A 20,717-nucleotide genomic window follows, 5' to 3' on the forward strand; every position below is an offset into this window, starting at 1 on the left:
AGTTTTCCTGTTTGCCTCAATCCATCTTTAATGTTCTTTGGCCTAAAATTTACAGTAGCATTTCTTGGTGCTTTCGGGTGAAATTTCAACTTTAATCTGTCATATTAATTTGGTGACTTTGTGTATATTCCTCACAATGAACTAATTTTGTCTTCCCTGCTGTTGTACTTACACAGCACACACTTGCAGCCGCTGACTGATTTATTCACCTATTTTCAGTTTAAATAAAGAGGTTAAATGCTTGATACTTTTTGGCTTGATTACAAATCTCCTTTCTAAAAGCATTTTACGTATTTCAGTTTGGTTTTGCTCATTTTATGTTCGTTGGTTAGAATAATGACGTTCTTCCCAAATTTACCATAAACATAATTATCAGTGAGCATAATTATGTTAATAATTACCCGGCACAGAGTTTCTCTTTGATTCAGACACCAGCAAGGTGGAGGTGTGCTACTGACATGCAGCTGGTATTATTAAAAATGATCTGGCTGGATCTCTGTTGGGGTTTTGCCAGTTTTTAGAAGTCTCTTTCTCCAAACATCAGTACAGGAAGAAGTCTGAACTTTTCAACCAGAGAATTGTTTTTATGTAGGAAAACGTCTGTCACATGCATCCAAATACTCCAGCTAGTAAATGCATTATAAATTAAAAACGTATGACATGGCCTACTTCTTCACCTGACCTTAACCCAATTGAGAACTTGTGGGCAGTTCTTAAACGGGAGATTTACGGTGAAGGACAACAGTCCACCTCTCTGTACGATGTCTACGGTTGCTGCTGCACAAAAAGTTGATGGACAGAAAGTCAAGAAATTGTCAGACTCCATGAATGGAAGACCGATCACTGTTATTGAAAAGAAGGGTAGCCATGTTGGCCAATGATTTTATTTTGTTTATTTATATATTGAATGTCTAAAATATCTAATGATAAGTTTTGAGTTTTTCATATAAAATTCTTAAACAGATTAAAACAAAAAAAGTCAGATGGGAAGATGTGTAACAATTCTGCACAAAAATATTGTGCACATATAGATATTCTCCTAAAAGAGTGAAAACCTCAGTTGTCCTTTCTTCAACATTCATGTTTAAGGTTTGTGTACATGATCTTCAAAAACAAGATTCGCCTAATATTTGTGCAAACAACGCATGCCTGTCACTTCATTAGTTCTAGTTAAATTCTGTTTATAATTGTCTGGCATTTCTCTAAAATTAACTCATACAAACTTAATATTTATCTGATCTTTAGCACAGGTATGAAAAAAACCCTCCTATTTTTAAGTGCCGCTGCTTCCCCGGACCTGTCACTCCCACTGCTTTCCTGCTGCTTGGCATTTTGTAACGACAGCTTCAGAGAAAACAGCGATTATTCATAGGATTGTAAGATGGTATGCTTCGACAGCAAGAGACGTCTGCTTGTGTAAATAGTTAAAAATAGTGTCAGGATTCTTTCTACATTATTTAACCACCCTACAGCCTGAGAGCAATGTTCCAGTGCACAAAACACAAGTAGGTGTACAAAAGATGAATTTTGTTTTAGCTATTTAGCTAATTAGTAAATTCTACACACCTGTAAGCGTTTTAATTTTATTTTAATGTCGTATATCTTTGTGTCTTTCCATAGGAGTGAATAAATGTTTTCATATTTTTTTATTCATTTCAGTAACTGTTGTTAAAATTTTAATCTGACCAGGTGCAACCGAAGAGCCTGAAGTCATCCCTGACCCGGCCAAACAAACGGATCGAGTGGTGAAAATCGCTGGAATAAGTGCCGGTGTCCTTGTTTTAACTCTGCTGGTTCTGGTGGCCATCCTGCTGCTCAAGAAGAGGTGAGTTACAGCCCCACCACATCCACTAAATCAGATCAGATGTTTTTTTTGTTTTTTTTTGTGGAAACCATAAACGACAAACCACCGACACTGAAAGCGCGCACCAGCGCCCATGCAAATGCAAAAACACACAGACACAAGTGCTCAGCAGATTCCCTTCTCTTGTTGACTGTTGTTCCAGTATTTGTTGTAGTGGCACCATCTCTCATCCATCCATCACAAATATTGATCTCCCCTCAGAAACAGTTGGTTTGCTTTCTGAAGGTTCCTGTAAGGCTGATGGAGACTTGTTTTCTGAAGTTTGTGTGGAAACACTTAGTTTTCAGATTCCTGGCTTGGAGATTTCTGGTTAAGCAGCTAATGAGATGAATGATGAATATGAGAGATAAGAATAATATTCTCCAACAAAAAGATGTGAAAACTGATAAAATTCTCAAATCAGCCCTCATAAATTGAATAAAGGCTTGCAGAGGTTGAAGCAGTGATGCCTCGGTCACTTTTGCACAGAGAACTAGGTTTTGGCAAAGCAGACTGATGATAAGAAATACTTGGTGCATAACAAAGTTTGATTTGAGAGAAAACAAATCATCTTCAACATTTTCTGGCCGTAATCTGTGACAATCTTATTCTTGCTGTAACAGTTTGTTCTGACTGGTGTTAACTTGGTGCAGAGCTCCACCATGTGGTGGCTGCATGCAGATACCGAAGAGTTGGCATTTTCACATAGGACTTACTAATTTAAATCAGCACTAAATGTATATGACTGGTAGTAAAGAGATGATATAATTTATATAAAAGTTAAATGTATAAGCAATATTTATAATCATTATTATTTTTTGAGCTAATAACTGCATAAAATCTAACTTTCAATGTTTCTAGAATGCAATGTTTCACAATGATAAACACTAAAAATCAATTGTTCTTAAACATTCATTTCAAGTAAGACACCTGTATTTACTTACACATGATTTATTCAATCATTTAAGTACTGTTGATGCTACTTGCACATAAAACTGAAATTAATCTAAAAACTTTTATGAACATAAGAAAAACATAGTGTGGACAGGATGCTCCCGTCATATTCAACTTAGCTGCTTTCCAGGGGACACTTTTTGGTGTTTTCATAATAAAATGTATTAATCATATGCATAAATATGCTAAAATAAAATAATTGTTTCCTAATGTTTTCTTTAAAATTCAGTATTCTTTGCAGATCAATGCAAAATATTATAAATGTGGCCGTACATATTTCCTAGACTCAGAAACCAAGATCATTCTGCGTCACCCTGTCTGCACATCTTCTTAGGAGTCTTTACAGAGCATCCAGGAATAGATCCTCTCAATTATTGCTAATCATGATCTCACTTGAGAAATTGAAAACAATTAGACACTGAAACATGAAGCACAATGACCTCTCATCAATAGACAACTTTTCGTCTTGCAACCCCGGCCTCCTTATTTTTTATCCTAATTCGCTTAATGAATTTATGTGAGCCAGCTGTCATGCAGTAGCTTCAGCTTGAAAATCTAATTACGACTGGCAACGTGTGTTATTCAGCTTAAGGAATACAGCAGGAGTATTACTTAATATATATATATATAGATATATATATATATATATATATATACACAACAATCATTGATCTGTGATGAAGAAAACTGCTTTCCCCATCAAACGATACATGTTCTAGTTTACATTTCATTTGAAAGTTTGTAATTTTGCATTGACTGATAAAACCACTGTGTAAGATAATGTGTAAACTTTCAGAAATGTTTGGAAAAATATGAAACAATTTCACATTTTTTTAAAATTATTATTAATATTTGTCTCATGAGGAATCATTACTTGCTCGTTTTTTGTTTGATGAAGGTTTCTGGGGAGATCAATCTTCATTGTCATTAAACCTTTACGACAACACTGAGCAATACTGCATCTTTAAAATAGTGGGACATGATGACTTTGCAGTGACATCATGCTTGTTTTACAGGAGACAAGCTACTGGGTGTTATTGATTGGATAGGTTTGCATCAGCTTTGACTGAACATTAATAGGAGTGACAATTAAAAAAACGGTTTTTGGTTGATGAAGGATAAATGTTTCATGAGGGTTATTCAGTCCAGTCACAGTTAAAAATAGTTCAGATCATTGCATGCTTGTTTTTGAATTTCACTTCGAAAGGCTGCATGTAAATAGGTTGATCGTTTTTGTTCTGGTAGTTCCTTTCTGAGTTTTATCGCTTGTTATAGCTCTAAACTTTGGTTTTAAGTTTTTATTATTATTATTATTATTATTATGTTCCTTTTTTAAAACGATCCATAGCTATAATGGCTCCTCGTTGCATGCTTTATTAGTGAAAGGGTGTTTTCCTCTGTTTCTGTTGTCACTGGTTGAGACGGGACAGTTTTGTCCTAATTTGCATATTCCCTTGTGTCTCATTTGTTTTGTTTTTTTGCTTTCTGATTGGCTCTCAACCCCAGGAGGACCTACTATTCATACTCTTATTACCTGTAAGTAAACAACCAATCAACAACCAGCTCACCAAGCTGCTGCTATCTTACTGGGCGAACTTTTTTTTAGTGGCTAGTTGTTGTAATTTTTAAAGATGCAGTATACTTTTTTCAAGATAGAACACATTGTCAGCTATGACCTAACCAACCAGCCAAACCATCCTCATTGACGCCTTTGCCAGGGTGTGGGTCAGTTCGCTTTCATGCCAGTCATTTCAGGATTTCAGCTGTTTTTTGTTTTTTTTGGTTTTGTTTTGTTGCTTTTATATATATATATATATATATATATATTTTTATTTTTATTTTTTTTTTTTTTAGCACATCGCGCTGGTGCTTTTAAAGAAAGAAATTACAATTACATGAATGTTGAATCTCTAGCAGTGCTAGAATGTATAAAAAGGACTAAAATGATTGAGAATTGACCTTGCCCCTGGTGTCCTCTACATGCTCCAAAGTTGCTCCGAAGCAGGCGTAAAGTCAGCGATAAACCGGGACAACACTGGCCTAAGAGTGTTAATTGAAAAAAGAATGCTGCACTTGTGACTGGTAGCTCTTTGTGTGCATGTAGTCATGTGGTCATCCATCTGTCCATCAACTCACAGGTATCACAATAAAACTCCTCAACGTTTGGATTTCAGCAAACTAGCTTCCTCTGCAGGACTTTGTGTTGGTAGCTCCTAATGGCTCTCTTTCTGTTGTCGTGGGTTCTTCGCTCTTTGTTTGTTATTGTCCGTCACTCGTTGCAACCAAAACGGATCCAGAAACAGTAATTGGTGGGAAAAAACATATCAAAGTGGCAGTATATTATTATTATTATTATTATTATTATTATTATTATTATTATTATCATTTAAATCAAACTGCACAGAATTTAATCACAAACTCAAAATGATGAAAATGTGAAATTTTCATTCTATTTTGATATTGTCATCAATTCTTTTTCTGATGACTGTTGTCTGACAATCTTAAATTTTTCTTTACTTTTATTTCCGTTAGCTTAATTCACTTTCACATATTTATTGTTAGTAAATGAATTACAAGTTTTTTGGTTTATTATATGTAAAATTATAATTTGTATGTAAATATTACTACTTAATGAGAAAAAATTGCTAAAATCATTTTTATTTTGGTAATTTAGGTGAGACAAAACTAATTATGTGTATACATACAGTGTAAGGTACACAACAGTGTCAACTTCAGTAGCTGGGTATGTAATATAAATTATGCTATGAGCGTCTTTCCTCTCATGAACTTATTCTTCCATGTGAGTTCAAATAGAATAAAAAACACAAACAGCCACACCTGGTCATTATTCCAATTTCTACCTCTGCTACATTTCCGAGTCTCTGTTTTTTGATCTTATAGGTTCACTTGGTGTATTGTGGATCATAACTGTATTGCATCAGTTTGACAACAGTCACTGATGGATTTGTACGATCAGATAGAGGAACAACAACTTTCCTCCAAAACATGTTAAAGCTTCGTCTATCAAACAATGAAAATTGTCACTGGGTTGAACTTTTAGTTTGGCTCTTCATTTGTTGTTGTATTTTTGTTGTTTTTTCTTTTATTTCTTAAGCAGCATTTTTTTTTCCCAGTCGTACTTTTATAATGTTATAATGTTATAATTCATAATGTTCGTTGAGATCATATTAAACTAGTCAACTACCAGTTGGAAGATAACTTCTTTTTGCTGCATTGTGGTGCCAAATATGATAATAAAGGCTAAAAATTGTACAGTACTGTATTTGCTTTATAAAAGATCACACAAAATTAAAGTTTGTTTTTTGTTTTGTTTTGTTTTGTTTTTTTACTATGTGCTTTAAAAAAGTGGGATACTAAGGCATTTAACGACATATTCTCTCATCAAAACACTGATTTAAGGTGAACATGTTTTCCTTTATTGTTTGGAAAATAACCAACTTCACTTTAACATATGAAATTATTTGTCCTAATTCTGTTTGCTGTTGAGTGTAAACTAGTCTATTTATTAAACCTTGGGTTTAATAAATTGATTGGGTTTTGCCAGACGATGTTTAAAATTCAGTGAAAACAAACGTAGAGTTATCATGTCGAGTTCAGTGACACGAGATCTGATGACAGGTTTTCATGATGGTACTTGGACAATGAGGATTTTCTGTGGTTTCCATGGGAGGTTCTTTTCCAGTTCTTCTCTTTCTGACCCTTTCATTTGACTCCTGCTGTCCTTGCTTGGTCTTTCCTCTCTTCTTCCTTGCTTTTATTCTGCTCCCTGCTTCTTTTCGTGTTTCCCCTCAGCACTGGCTCTAAACTCTGCATCTTGGATTAGCAGCCCCCACCCCCATGTCTAATTGGGACATCCTGTATAACCATTTAATATATATAATTTTTTTTTGTTTTTGTTTTAAATGCTGCGGTCTGCAGACACATTGCTGCTCTGTAATTGTTAGTCATGACTGACCGGGTTTTCTTGTTCTTCAAACAGGAAACTGGCTAAAAAGCGAAAGGATGCCATTGGAACAACGAGACAGGAAATGACACACATGGTGAATGCAATGGACCGCAGCTATGCAGATCAGTCCACTCTGCATGGAGAGGATCCAATGGCTGTGACATTCATGGACTCCCATAACTACAACAACAGATGTAGGTTTTTAAACTTTGTCTTCTATGAAACTACTAAGTTTTTCATCTATCTATTTTTTTCCCCACTATGCCAGTCCAGGGTTGTAATTCTAAGAGTTAGAAGTTGTGTCCAGAATTAAAAATTATATCAACACATCCATATATACCGGAACTACATGCTGATCTAGCTGATCTATGTAATGTATACTTTTCAATTTCTACACCAAATTACTAAAAGTAATTAACTTTTCAATTATAGTTGAGATCTAAGTTAAATGTTGAATAACTTGCTGTGACTAAATAGTGGTCAACACCATGTTGAATCCATATGTTTACATAAGAGACACCTCAGTTCAGGTAGGTGGAGAATAATTTAGCCCTCACAGACATTTTAAATTACTTTCACACCTTGTTTCCTTCCTTAGTGCCCAATGATCCTCTGGTTCCTACTGCAGTGTTAGGTGAGACTTTGGAAGCTATTGACTGTCCCATTTATCGACCAACATTTTACCCTTTAGAAATCACCAACTGTTGTCATCCATCCCATATGCTTGTTGCCCTGACATTTTTGTCCCTGTGCACCATTAATTAGTTGTTGGACGTAGTTAAATTCTCCCTTAAAAAAAAGAAATGTTCAATACTTAAACATCTGCCATTTATCCTTTTGTCCCTGATAGGTTGATTTATTCAAAATTTACATCCTGAAAATATTTTTATTCTTTATACCAAAGGTCAATTAGTATTATTCCTATGTACGTTTTTTTCATATTGGAGAATCATATAAACAACATAATTGTTAAAGTTAGTGTGAAATGTCAAAGATAAAAAGAGCCTCATGGTCATCTTTTATGTAATTCGACACCTATCACCAATTTGTATTTGGCCAGCAGCCAAACACTTCAGTCATTATCCGGCGTTCATGTTCAATCACTTCCAGCTCCAAACACGGTTTCTACTCCCCCGCTGAGAGATATTGATATTCACAGTAATTACCAGCTATCTTCCTCGGAAATCTTTCTACATCCACAAAAAAGACCACTTTGTACTCAAAAACGGACAAAATGTATCACATCACCAGTGGAAAATTACAGCGGAATAAATCTGTGACACCTCTGCGTCTTTGTTTGAAAGGTTACTGCTCAGTGAATTTCCTGAGCGCCTTTTATAGATGCAACTCTCCAAGTCCTAAATTATGAAATCTGTAGCTTTTTTTCCAATGTGGGTGTTGCTGCAGCTGTGGTATCGCACTCCCAGTGTGCTTGTTTGTGCGGCGTTGACACTGTCGCATGATGTGCCGTTCTGAGATAACCTTAAGGCCTCTACTACCACAATGCCACCAAACTGTGTTAATTAGCTGGTCCATTGCCTCTAATGTGGAGTGAAGGGCGCAGTTCCAGTCTGTCTTAGCCAATCAAGTCACAGTGGAGGATGAAGTAGCAGGAAGTAGTAAATTAAGACACACTGTCAGGTCAGGTTTACTGTAAACTGGCCGGACGACAGCTTAACTAAACTTTAACAGTCGGTAATGAGCTAACATGTCCTCAGAGTAGAGAAAAGCATCCGTTAGATTAAATAAACAGTGCCTGTTAATAAACAAGAGGTGAAGATGTGTTGCGATATCTCGCTAATCCAATGTTGCTTTAGCAATATCTTGGATTGCTAATCTAATATTTTAGCAATCCGACATATTATTAATGGCTTTAGTAATGTGAAGCCATTATTAAGTCATTACCACTTGTTTTCGCTCCTAGACGTTTTGCAAAATCAGCTGTTGAGATCAATTCATTTCTCAGTAACTCTGTACTTCACAATCTTCAAAGTCAAATCGGAGTATCGATGTCAAGAAATAAACCCAGAAAAACTAATTTACTCTAAGTAGGTTTCAGAGCTTTATATGAAATGAAAAGTTAATTAAGTACATTTCCACTGGGTGGCACTGTAGTGGCGTTCAAGCAAAAGAACACTTATTTTCAATATATTTCCAGTTTGAACATTATATTGCATGTTATAACTTTTCATTTTTGCATTCTTGTTTTTTTGTATCATCCATTGTGCATGGATTTGTGAATTTCTTGCAAGCAGATCAGAATTTAATCTGAATGACTAAGAAAGTCTGAATGAACTCTGTTGCTCTTTTTCCTTTTGTGCTGCATTTGCATGTAGTTCCAATCACAGGTGAGTATAGAAGAAAAAAAAATGAACCATGTTTGTTTGTTGTTTGGTTTAAGTGTCACACTTAATAGAGCAATTTTAAATGTATAATTCTTTTTATTTATCTCTAGATAACTTTAGATAACCTGTCTTGCATCAAAATGAATCAAAAACAAATCCTTCTAGGAATCGTAATGTAGAAATTATAAAGCCATGTGTTTGATTATTCAAAACCTAGCTTCTGTTAACTTTTGTTGTTGTTGTTTTGGCTCTTTCTCTCTGCTTGCAGATGAAAACCACAGTGCTTCTGCAGCCGAGAATAGCAGGCTTCTGGATGTTCCTCGCTATCACTGTGAAGGAACAGAGTCTCCTTATCAGACAGGACAGCTGCACCCTGCCATCAGAGTGGCTGACCTTCTGCAGCACATCAACCTCATGAAAACATCTGACAGCTATGGCTTCAAGGAGGAATATGAAGTAATACTGTTAACTATTCAGTCCAAGAACCGCAAACAATTTTACGGTCTAATAGAAATGATGAAAATTTGCACGTATTAAGAGAGCCAAGAATTCACTGCATTTTTTTTATGCTGTGCACTTTTATGTTATCCAGTTTTATTATATTTGATGATGCATAAGTTGTAAACTTTCCTTTGTGTTGTTTGTGATTCAGAGTTTCTTCGAGGGCCAATCAGCAACTTGGGATGTGGCAAAGAAAGAGCAGAATCGGACTAAAAATCGCTATGGAAACATTATAGCTTGTAAGTATGCAAAATTAATTTCTGTACCTTTAGGAACACAAATTACATATTTGTGAGGATGAAATAAAGAAATATTAAGTTACAAGGACTAAGAGCACGTCTTTGGATTTTTGAATGAATTGAATTGAGCAAAATCAAAACCTGAGTCTTTGGTTTTGACTGGTTTAAAAAATTAAGAGCTTAGTTTTTAAGATGTTCATTTTTAAATTGCTTAAAAAACTAAAATTGCTTTAGTCCTTCTGCACTGTCATTTTTCAGTTAAAATCTGATGCTTAGCCCAGAATGGCTTCAATTTCCAATTTGGTTTAAAAATTATGAACCAAAATAACAAAAACTACAAAGTCCTACAAAATACTGTCTCTGTTTTCTAATTCTTATTGCTGTAAAATTTCATTTATAATAGCTTTTACTCAATGACATTTCTTCTCATCTTTCTCTAGATGATCATTCAAGGGTTATTCTGCAGCCCATTGAAGACGACCCGTCCTCCGACTACATCAACGCCAACTACATCGATGTAAGTGGAAACACATCGAATGCTACTATTGGCTCCCAACGAAACCAACGAAACCACACTCCCTCGCTCGTATGTCAGGCCTATATACCTTTATTGCGTCTATCAGTCATCCATCAAACCATTTTATGCATCCAGCAGTGCCAAAATCACCCCACACATGCAATTTCTGTGTTTTTCAAAGATGTTTGTTCTTTTGTCTTATTTCGAGATTAGTTCATCATTTAACACATCCTTTCTACACATAACAAAGGACAATTTTGCCGTTATTTAGATGTAAAACGTTTAATCATTGGTGCACGGGTGGGAAATGTGAACAACGACGTACTGCGACATAGGGATGCAATGTAGCTGGATTAAGAAAAGAAAAAAAAAACACTTTATCTTTATGCCTTTTATTAAAGAATAAAAATAGTAAAATGTAGGAACTTGTGGGGTTTAGATGTGACTAGTGACATTGGTTGTTTTTGAGAACCTTGGACAAATCCAGGTTACACGTTTTCAGGTTTTAGTATTTGACCTTTCCACAGCTAACCAAATGCAGCCAGCTTCTATGTACTCACAGCTTCTCATGCCACACTTATTGAAACACGTAAACCCGATTCAGAAACATTATATTCAAAGTGTAAACAGATGAACTTGCATTATCCATATTCAATTTATTTTCAGTCATCTGCTGGTCCATTTAACTGTTGCTTGGTTGCATGGTTGGCATCTGTCAGTCATTTCCATCTTTTACCTTTTTTTTTTTTTCCAGTTCTTGCTTCTGCACATGTGTATGTCTTTTAATCATGTCATGCTTTTACAGTGCTTACAGCATGCCTTTCTGTACTATAATTTACTATCATTTAGATGCATGCTATAACTAAAAAGAAACAGAAATTAGCTTGAATAGTATAGACACTCTCCAACCCTTCCTGATACAGCTAACATGGCGGTTGCAGTGTCTTTTCTATTCAGTCTAATTCGCACTCTTAGATCCACTATTTTGCATGTTTATGGTCTTCCATTATGTCAATACAGCTTTTTTTCTGATTGACACCCACTGACATTGTTGTGCTTTCTTTCTTTCCTTCCTCCACTTGTTCTTTCTGCCTGTGGCTTGGGCTGTAGATTTGGCTGTACAGGGATGTAAGTATCACTGTAGATTCTTTCATTCACGCCCCTCAACCTTTTTCACACCAGTCCACCTACACATCCATGCATTGAACTGTCCTGATGTGCATCAAAAGACGATGCAGATCCTTGAGTTGCTGGGGCTTCTGCTGCATGAAAGACTTCGCTTCATCTTGCCCACCTGCCATCTTTCTTCAGATCTTTGTGTATCTTGAAACTTTGTGCGTTGCCCCCAATTTTTCACGACTTCTGAAAACCTAGTTATGGTTTTCATGGACTGATAGGTGTGCATGACATATACAGTTGGGTTGTAACAACATAGCAAAGTAATAATTAGAGGTAAAACTAATATAAAAGACATCCAGCCCCTTACACTAATGCTCAGCTGCAGAAAAAACAAAACCAAAGTCTTGTCAAGGCAGTGAGAAATATTTCTCCTCCTACATTTCCAGCCAATTAAAACGAAGGTTTGTGGTAAATACATCCAAATATTATCGTAACATATTTACACCAGTGTTGTGCTTTCAGGGATATCAGAGACCAAGCCACTACATAGCTACTCAAGGTAAACAATTTAAGTTCCTGTTTTTCGTGAGATTAATGTCTGTCCACAAAACATATTATTTGTTTTTAAAGAAAAGCTGTCTCTGTGTCTAGGTCCTGTTCACGAGACGGTCTATGATTTCTGGAGGATGGTGTGGCAGGAACAGTCGGCTTGCATTGTTATGGTAACCAATCTGGTGGAGGTTGGAAGGGTAAGTTGCTCTTTTTCTTTTGTTTATCATGTGTAGCAAGGTTACGTTATTTGAAAATGCTTTGTTTTGTTCTTTACACACAAATCTTTAGCAGCATAACATGTTTTTGTTTCCAACACTGGAATCAAATCTATTTATTTTAGCAATAGATCACGAAGAGTGTGGTTTTTGTCATTTCTAACATAATCTTGACGTTTGCTTTTTTTCCAGGTTAAGTGCTACAAGTACTGGCCGGATGACGCTGAGGTGTACGGAGACTTCAAAGTGACTTTTGTGGAGGTGGAGCCCTTGGCTGAATATGTGGTCCGCACTTTCACCCTGGAGAGGGTAAGCCATGTTTTACCTTCGTCACTCCAATTTGAAATTATGAGCTCCTATGATGATGTTATTAGACACTTTGATGTTGTTATTAGACACTTTGATGTTGTTATTAGACACTTTGATGTTGTTATTAGACACTTTTCACTTTTTGTTATGTGTAACTTTTACTGTAAAATTTTGAGAAGTAAACAGGGTGTTTAGGTTTTTGGGAACCAATTAAAACTTAAACCAGACTTTATAACACTTTGAGGTCATTTAACAGTGAAACTAATCTCCTGAATTTATTATCTTGCCTACTTTGTTTCAATATTCTATCTGCATTCTACTGGAAACATAAATATATTTTTTAATATGGTCGTTTGTATGAAATTCAACACTCAGTGGCACCATGGATCTATGTTTAATAGCTCCAAACTAAAACTTCCTGTGTCTTGTTGCTTCTTCCACACTAACAAAGCATATTTGTTTTCGTTCAGCGTGGCTTCAATGAGGTGCGAGAGGTCAAGCAATTCCACTTCACCGGCTGGCCTGATCACGGCGTTCCATATCACGCCACTGGACTACTTTCCTTCATCCGCAGAGTCAAAATGTCCAACCCTCCGTCCGCCGGGCCGATAGTGGTTCACTGCAGGTATTCATGCAGATTTTTACGTAGTAAACATTACAATGCTGGCCACACTTATTGGCAACCATGGTAAAGATTAACCTTTTATCACAGTGATACAATCTGATTTAGTCCTGAACTTTTTTTGTGTTAGATTATGTTTCTGCAATAAAACAGGAAAAATTTTTACGTATTTCTACAATGAGGGCCAATAAGTGGGTCTAAGCATTGAATCTAGAATGCCTTCTGGACTTGTAGAGATTAAATGAATATTGATTTTGACATTTTAACTATACAACTTACCATCCATCTCCCTGCAGTGCCGGAGCAGGGCGCACAGGCTGTTTCATTGTGATTGACATCATGTTGGACATGGCAGAGAGAGAAGGAGTCGTCGACATCTACAACTGTGTAAAAGCTCTCCGCTCCAGGAGGATCAACATGGTACAGACTGAGGTGACTGCATTACCCATCCTCCATCTGCATCCTCTCCTTAGATTAGACAGAAGGAAACCCTCACCTTCAAAATCAGCCGTCAGCATGGCACAGATGGCTAAGCTGTAGGTAGATATCTAACATTTTCATACACAAGTCACCTCATCGCAGTCAGAACGTAAATATGATTAAATTCTGACCAAATGTGTCTGGAATAAAGCTTTTCTTGATTCTGAGGTCAGATACTCTGCAGACAGTTTGCTTCCTCAGCGTCAGCCTGTTTTAGTTGAACAGGCTCAGATTCTGTCATATCTTAGAGCAGGGGTCCCCAAGCTACAGCCCGCGGGCCGGATCCGGCCCGCCTCCTCATTTGGTCCAGCCCCCTGAACAATACCAGAGAGCATTCAGTGTTTTTTTTCATATATATGTGGATTTTTCTTCAACCACCAGGGGGGCTCTTGAGCAGATACGGAACTTAGTTTCCCTCAATGGAATATATACTAGTCAGTACCAGTCACCGTTTCGCTCACGATTTTTTTCCATTTGCATGCATTCTGGGTAAAAATCTATCTACAAACGCGAATATGTCATCGGCAGTAATCCAATTCCCCCCCCCGTCAACAAAACTTTTCTAAGGTTTCTTTCTCGAAAAACTAAGACCGGCCCCCAACCAGAAAAAGGAACAGTCATGTGGCCCTCGCAGGAAAAAGTTTGGGGACCCCTGTCTTAGAGGGTTCATCTGTTATCTGCTTAAAAAGTTTAAAATATACAATTTTCTATGCAGATTGACACAAAAGTAAGAAAAGCCACAACATAATTTCATTTCATCTCATCCATACATCCATTTTCCATGAGTCTTCACTTCACATGCAGCGTCTTCATCCTCACTTTCACCTTCACTTCAGCTTATATGTGTGGGTGTTTCACTTTTTGCAGTATTTATTATGTCTTTCCTGTTTTAAATATTTAACTGTTCTGTGGTTTGAATCTTGAACAGGAGCAGTATATCTTCATCCACGATGCCATCCTAGAGGCTTGTCTATGTGGAGAGACAGCAATACCAGTCTGCGAGTTCAAAGCAGCGTATTATGAGTTGATTCGCATCGACTCCCAGACCAACTCATCACACCTGAAGGATGAGTTCCAGGTAAACTGGGATCTTTTTGCTTTTAATGACAGACCTTTTAAGTTTTTGCTTTTTGTTTAGAAACATGAGGTGAAGTTAGACTTTTTTCTTTTTTAGGAGGAAGAGTTGTTGATCAAGTAAACATTTGTTTCATCTATTGTTTGTATTCTTAGGAGCCAGATTGATTTTAATGACCCATGTAAGCATTTAGTGTTGTGTTTATAGTTCTGCTTCTTAAAGCATCTTTAATAATGACATTTTCCTCTCATAATCTTATTTTTATTTTATTTTTTTTTTCAATGTCTTGCTGGGAAAGTAGTAACTTCCACATTCCAAATCTGAACAAGTAAAGCAGTAATTGATAAATTGTCACCTAATGTTGTGAAATGATAAAAGTTTAAAATATATGAATAAACTTGTTTGTGTTCACATGCCTAGATTAGGTTGTTTACTAACAACAAACATTGAAAACTGGGTCCGACTTGTTTGTCCAGAGGACATTTAACAGTCAGAGGCTCAACAAAAAAAAACAAAATTATAAACAGTTCATTTTCCGCAATACTTATACTTGCATGTACCTGCATTTTAACGATGTGTACTAAGTTTAAATTCATCCTTTTCTCTTTGTTGCCAGACGTTAAACTCAGTGACTCCGCAGCCTCAGTCAGAAGACTGCAGCATTGCACTGTTGCCTAGAAACCAAGATAAGAACCGCTTTATGGATGGCCTTCCTCCTGATAGATGCCTCCCCTTTCTCATTACAATAGACGGAGAAAGCAGCAATTACATCAATGCTGCTTTGATGGATGTAAGTCGATGCCTTATCAAATGCACGTGTTGTACAGGAAGGTTGTGTTATTTTCAACTAATGTAGCAGGAGTAGTTTGGGACATGGTGTGGTCTTTTCATAAGACGCCATTGCGTAAAAACTGAAGAGATGTGTTGCTTTTAACACACGATTAAGAAAAGTAACAACAAATCTTTATGTGATGTATTATTCTGTCCCAAACTGCAGTCATTTTTTTTTTCTGTTGAAAATGATACAGACTTTTAAAAGACTACAGAGTTTATTAAAAAAAAAAAAAACTGAAACATTTGCATATATTTTCTACAGATATACACACACAGACTCCCCCTTCCTGTTTGTGTGATGCTGTGTTTGTGGTTTTAGCAGCAGAAGGCTAGAGACAAATCCAGGTTCTAAAAAGACCGACCACTAGCTTCTCTGGCCACCACAAAAAAAATAATAATAATAATAATTGATTGCTCTGGCAACGGTTGACATGGCTGTTTCAAACGTACCGTCAGCTAAAATACAACAACATTGGTTCTGGAGAAATTTAAGGATGAGATCAGTTTATTTGATCGTTTTCAATTGGTCAGAGGCACAAAAACCACAGTAAGGGGTGGGTTGTAGGTATGTCAGTAGTTTCTGTCATTAATAAATTGAAATACAAGCATGTTTGTCTTGATAGAAATGTGGCTTCTCTCCAGCAAAACTGTTGGAGGACAAAATGCTGCAGCCAGTGTAAAACTAATGAGATTCAGATGTTTATATTTCAAATTTTAGTCACTTACCTCTGGCCTCTCTCTAACCAAGCTGTCAGAAGAGTTCCAGGTAACGGGATATGACTTCAAATCTCCAATACTGGATTTGTTTCATGGCTTCGGTGTTGTTCAGCGACCGGTTTCATGTTTTACTCGCAGGCTTTCATTGCGACACTAGAATCTCACCACTGTCATCATTTCTTACCCACCAAAGTCATCCATGCCTCTGTCCCATGTGTAATTGCTCTTTCTCATCCAGAATAATGTTGGGCTCATTTACGTTTCAGCTCAGTAAGTTCATTATGTCAGTTGCAGTAATAGTCAGTTACATGTCAGTGCAGCTGGCATTTTTACGTTGTCTTCTGTGATCTTTGTCCAAGTACACCTGCTGAACTAACTGAGCAGAAGGCTAACTGAGTCCTTTAAATTTAAACAATACATCTGGTCTAAATGTGTCTGCATGCTCCCGACCCGCCGCATGATCACCTGACCAGACATTCCCCTTTTTATGATGCTTCTGCTCCATCTCACACACTGTGCTGCTTGTATTGTGTGTGGAAGAGACAACAGCAGAGAGATGTCAGGGACAGATGTCTGATAATGCTGTGTCTTCTTTTTCTGGGGAAAGAAACATTTCAAATAATCAGTTTTGTCTCTGGCCTGCAGAGCTACCGGCAACCTGCGGCATTCATCGTTACCCAGCATCCTTTGCCCAGTACAGTTAAAGACTTTTGGCGACTAGTTTATGACTATGGCTGTACCAGTCTGGTGATGCTGAATGAGATCGACTTGGCTCAGGTAAAGCACTTTTTGATTATAATAAATGCCCAACAAGCTGCATTTATTTGTTCAACCACACTAACAACATTAGAATAATAGAGGGGAAAAAAATCCCAATATTTAGCAGGAGAAGGGAAATTGTGCTCAGAAGTTCTTATGTCCTCAAAAGATTTCTTAATTTTAATTGTTTTTATTTTTTCCACATCTATGTTCATACATAGGGTTGTCCTCAGTACTGGCCAGAAGAGGGCATGCTGCGTTACGGTCCAGTCCAGGTTGAATGTATGTCTTGCTCGATGGACTGTGATGTCATTAGCAGACTCTTCAGGGTCTGTAACCTCACCAGGGTCAGTACGCCGATTTGATTCATGTTAACTGGGCTCAATATTTTTTTTCCAAATTCCCCAGCAAACATCTGCTTATGTGTGACAGTCTTGTTTTTTTTTGTTTTTTTTTTAATGTTCCAGCCACAGGAAGGCTACCTAATGGTTCGTCAGTTCCAGTACCTCGGTTGGGCCGGACACAGAGACGTTCCTGCATCCAAACGCTCCTTCCTGAAATTGATACTTCAGGTCGACCAGTGGCAGCGGGAGGGAGAGGAGGGAGAAGGAAGAACCATTGTGCATTGCCTGTAAGTTAACAGCACATCAAATCCTTACATTTAGTTTTTAAAGGACAGGTTCGAGCTTACAGTTGTCAGATTTGGCGATTTTTTTGGTGGGCAGGTGCTTCTTTTTTTTATAGCAAGCAGTAATTTGTGTCAGGCACCATGATAAGTGGCAACACCTGAAACATTTTGTGCAGTTTGTGAGGTCAGAATATAAATATTTTCTGTGTTTTGTAGAAATGGAGGTGGGCGTAGCGGCGTATTCTGTGCCAGTAGCATTGTGTGTGAGATGGCAAAGAGACAGAACGTGGTTGATGTGTTCCACGCCGTGAAGACTCTGAGAAACAGCAAACCCAACATGGTGGATACTCCCGTAAGTTGCTCTTATATTAGAATATGATTAACCTACCTACGACCATCTGAATTAAATGGTCTTAATGCATTACTTTAACTTTTTATTAGCTTGTTTTCCCACGCACTTTAAGTTTATTGAGTATTTGTTTCCATTTTTAAACAGGAACAGTATCGGTTCTGCTACGACCTGGCTCTCGAGTTCATCGAGTCGTCTTAAGAGCAGAGAAGCTCACAGGAAAGTGAAGATCCTCTGTTCTGTTCTCGTATTTGATCTTTTGCCTTTGCTTGGTCCTGATTCCCCCTCTGTCGTGTTCTGTAGCATCAATTTTTTATTTTTTTTGGCTCGACAAACGGTGCAATCAAAGTCCGCTCTGTACAGTGTTGTTATAAGGCAAAAGGAAACCTTCAGACTTTTAAACAAGAGCGAGACGAAGAGGACTGCAGCAGAAGATGTTAATGCTTTTGAATCTTTATGCTTACGGTGCAGCGTTTTGAGTGCCAGCGGGCTCCTGTATGTTTTTGAGCCCCGATTTAAATGTCAAGCCTCTCGACCACGAACCCTTCCCCATGAACTCGATGCTTTGTGTTGTTACAGCTGCAGTATTCAGAGTGAACTGTAGATGTCTCCCTTCCTTTGCGAAGCTGTAACCACATTATTATTATTTTTTTGGGTTGAACTGCAAGTTAAAGTGGTGCCATGTTCCCATTTTCACGCTGATTTCTGAGTATTTCATCAGTGTTGAGTATCTCATCATGGTGATGTCTGAATATTTGCGGTCTGTAATTTTGTACCAGAACAAGAAACCTAATGTTGCAGCCCAGCCAAACTCTGTGGATGTTTTTTTTTGTTTATTTCATGTTATTGTCAGGTCACAGTGAATTCTGAGGTTTAGCATCATGATCTTTCACCAATTTTGTTCCTATTTTAAAATTGGTTACACAAAACTGTTTGATAACAGAATATAGATGAAGACTATTACCTTTTTATTAATACGAGTTTACATATTTTATTTTTATTTTTTTCCATTTTGCTAATTGTTGTATCATGTACTAATCTACTGAATATAAATGCTGAAGTACTTTTTCTACCCCAAATTGTAAAATAGACCACTTTTCATCACCGTTATGTTTTGTTTTAGGGCTGGGCCCAATGCATTTTTAATTCATCCAGTTCACAAACAGAGCTTCACTAAAAAACACACATTTAGGCAGAATCTGATCAATCAGTTTCCTCTATTTTAGAAAACAGGTTTATAGTTTTGCTTCCGTTTTGGGCCTGGAATGAATTGGAAGTGAACTGACCCCAGGCTCCATTTGTTCTGTGCACTGGTGGCCAACACTTTTTGTTTGAATACTATTATTTTGTAGCTGATGTTTATTCATAAGCCAAAGACTTTGTGTAAATATGTCTATACGGATGAAGCACATTGTTTGTATTTATTGTTTGTTTATTGCATTGCTTGTAAGAACAATCGTTTTTCATTCCACGTTTTCTCCACTGACGGCTCATGGAGACGAACGAACCGGTCGTCTTCATACGGAATCATGGGATTATTTGTTGAGCCTGTCGTGGATCATCATGTCGGATATCACATCTGATCACTTCTGAGTCCATCAAGAATCCCGGATGAAAGCTGTGTATTAAAGCTTTAGGAGTAGGATTCAGTATTTAGGTGAAATCCAGTAGTATTGTCTTTGTTTCCTTTTTGAGACTTTTCTGTAAAGTTACTGTTTTGTTTTTCTTTTGTGTAAAAGCCCACTTTTCTGTTTGTGGTCAGCAGAACATCGGTGCGTTTGAGTGTCCCTGGATGATGGCCTGCATCCTGATAAGTGGGGATGAGCTGTTTATCTTCATCCTTATGTCCTGTTTAGCTGAACTACAGAGCGATATCATCAGGCTTAGTTGAAGAAACGTGGAGGGCTGTAATACGTGTACATTTATTGTGCCTAATCATTTACATTTCCAAACTGAAACAAGCATTTTTTTTTTTTTTGGCATTGACCTCCAATGCATTCTGACGGACGATCAGTGTTTTCAGCTCCTTGAACCTGCATTTATTGTGCTTAATCCATGAAAATGCTTCTCTTGAGGCTTTATGACTTAAACAGATTGAACTTTATTGTAAATAAAAGATCGGATGTTCCACCCTGTTTCTGAAAGCAGCGATGGGTTCAGTTTAAGAACATTTGTTCTATTGTAGATAAAACAAAAATGTAAGAATAAGCATTTGTGCTCAAAAAATGCCGTGGTTTTCACTAAAGAAGTGAACACCAGCCTTCAGTTTTCTTTTTCTACAGATTTCTGATCGGACCCAACAAAATTGCAGGAAATTTAAAGATGCATATCCATACTTTTTTGTTTTTTGTTTTTAAATATGTATTATTGGTGTTTTTTGAAAGTATGTACAATACAAAAAAACCTTAATTATTCAGCTTTGGGGACAAAGTAAAAAAAAAGGGACAGTTTTTCTTTTTTTTCTTAGGAAGTTGTTGCCCCAAAGAATAGAGAAAGAAGCTGGTGTCTGGATGAGAGGCCAGTCTAAAGTATGACGTCAATATTCATGGTTCATAATTATTCTTGTCTGTAATGTTTGGCTTCTTTGCTGTAATAAAAAAAACTGTTCTTTAACTAAAACCTTTTGGTTTTTTGATTATCAAATGTCATAATCCACAGAAGATCTTTGGGTTTTGGGATTCATTATACCTAA

At 37.0% G+C, this 20,717-nt stretch overlaps 1 protein-coding gene across 1 annotated transcript in view; it reads left to right on the forward strand.

The window, feature by feature from the left end:
* Positions 1 to 20,638, forward strand: part of LOC103135174 (receptor-type tyrosine-protein phosphatase kappa-like) — a 37,528-nt gene extending 16,890 nt beyond the window's left edge. Inside the window, exons 13-34 of the mRNA XM_016662538.1 lie at positions 1,690 to 1,825; positions 4,304 to 4,333; positions 6,798 to 6,958; positions 7,363 to 7,398; positions 9,101 to 9,112; positions 9,378 to 9,565; positions 9,762 to 9,849; positions 10,290 to 10,366; positions 11,477 to 11,494; positions 12,008 to 12,044; positions 12,137 to 12,234; positions 12,445 to 12,561; positions 13,032 to 13,186; positions 13,480 to 13,603; positions 14,592 to 14,741; positions 15,355 to 15,528; positions 16,321 to 16,338; positions 16,935 to 17,066; positions 17,270 to 17,395; positions 17,516 to 17,679; positions 17,893 to 18,028; positions 18,173 to 20,638. Of these exons, the coding sequence (XP_016518024.1) occupies positions 1,690 to 1,825; positions 4,304 to 4,333; positions 6,798 to 6,958; positions 7,363 to 7,398; positions 9,101 to 9,112; positions 9,378 to 9,565; positions 9,762 to 9,849; positions 10,290 to 10,366; positions 11,477 to 11,494; positions 12,008 to 12,044; positions 12,137 to 12,234; positions 12,445 to 12,561; positions 13,032 to 13,186; positions 13,480 to 13,603; positions 14,592 to 14,741; positions 15,355 to 15,528; positions 16,321 to 16,338; positions 16,935 to 17,066; positions 17,270 to 17,395; positions 17,516 to 17,679; positions 17,893 to 18,028; positions 18,173 to 18,226 (2,231 nt within the window). The 3' untranslated portion in view covers positions 18,227 to 20,638. The remainder of the gene's footprint in view (positions 1 to 1,689; positions 1,826 to 4,303; positions 4,334 to 6,797; positions 6,959 to 7,362; positions 7,399 to 9,100; positions 9,113 to 9,377; positions 9,566 to 9,761; positions 9,850 to 10,289; positions 10,367 to 11,476; positions 11,495 to 12,007; positions 12,045 to 12,136; positions 12,235 to 12,444; positions 12,562 to 13,031; positions 13,187 to 13,479; positions 13,604 to 14,591; positions 14,742 to 15,354; positions 15,529 to 16,320; positions 16,339 to 16,934; positions 17,067 to 17,269; positions 17,396 to 17,515; positions 17,680 to 17,892; positions 18,029 to 18,172) is intronic.
* Positions 20,639 to 20,717: the final 79 nt, after the last annotated feature.

Source organism: Poecilia formosa, unplaced genomic scaffold (assembly GCF_000485575.1).
Source record: "Poecilia formosa unplaced genomic scaffold, Poecilia_formosa-5.1.2 Scaffold1, whole genome shotgun sequence".
Lineage (NCBI taxonomy): Eukaryota > Metazoa > Chordata > Actinopteri > Cyprinodontiformes > Poeciliidae > Poecilia > Poecilia formosa.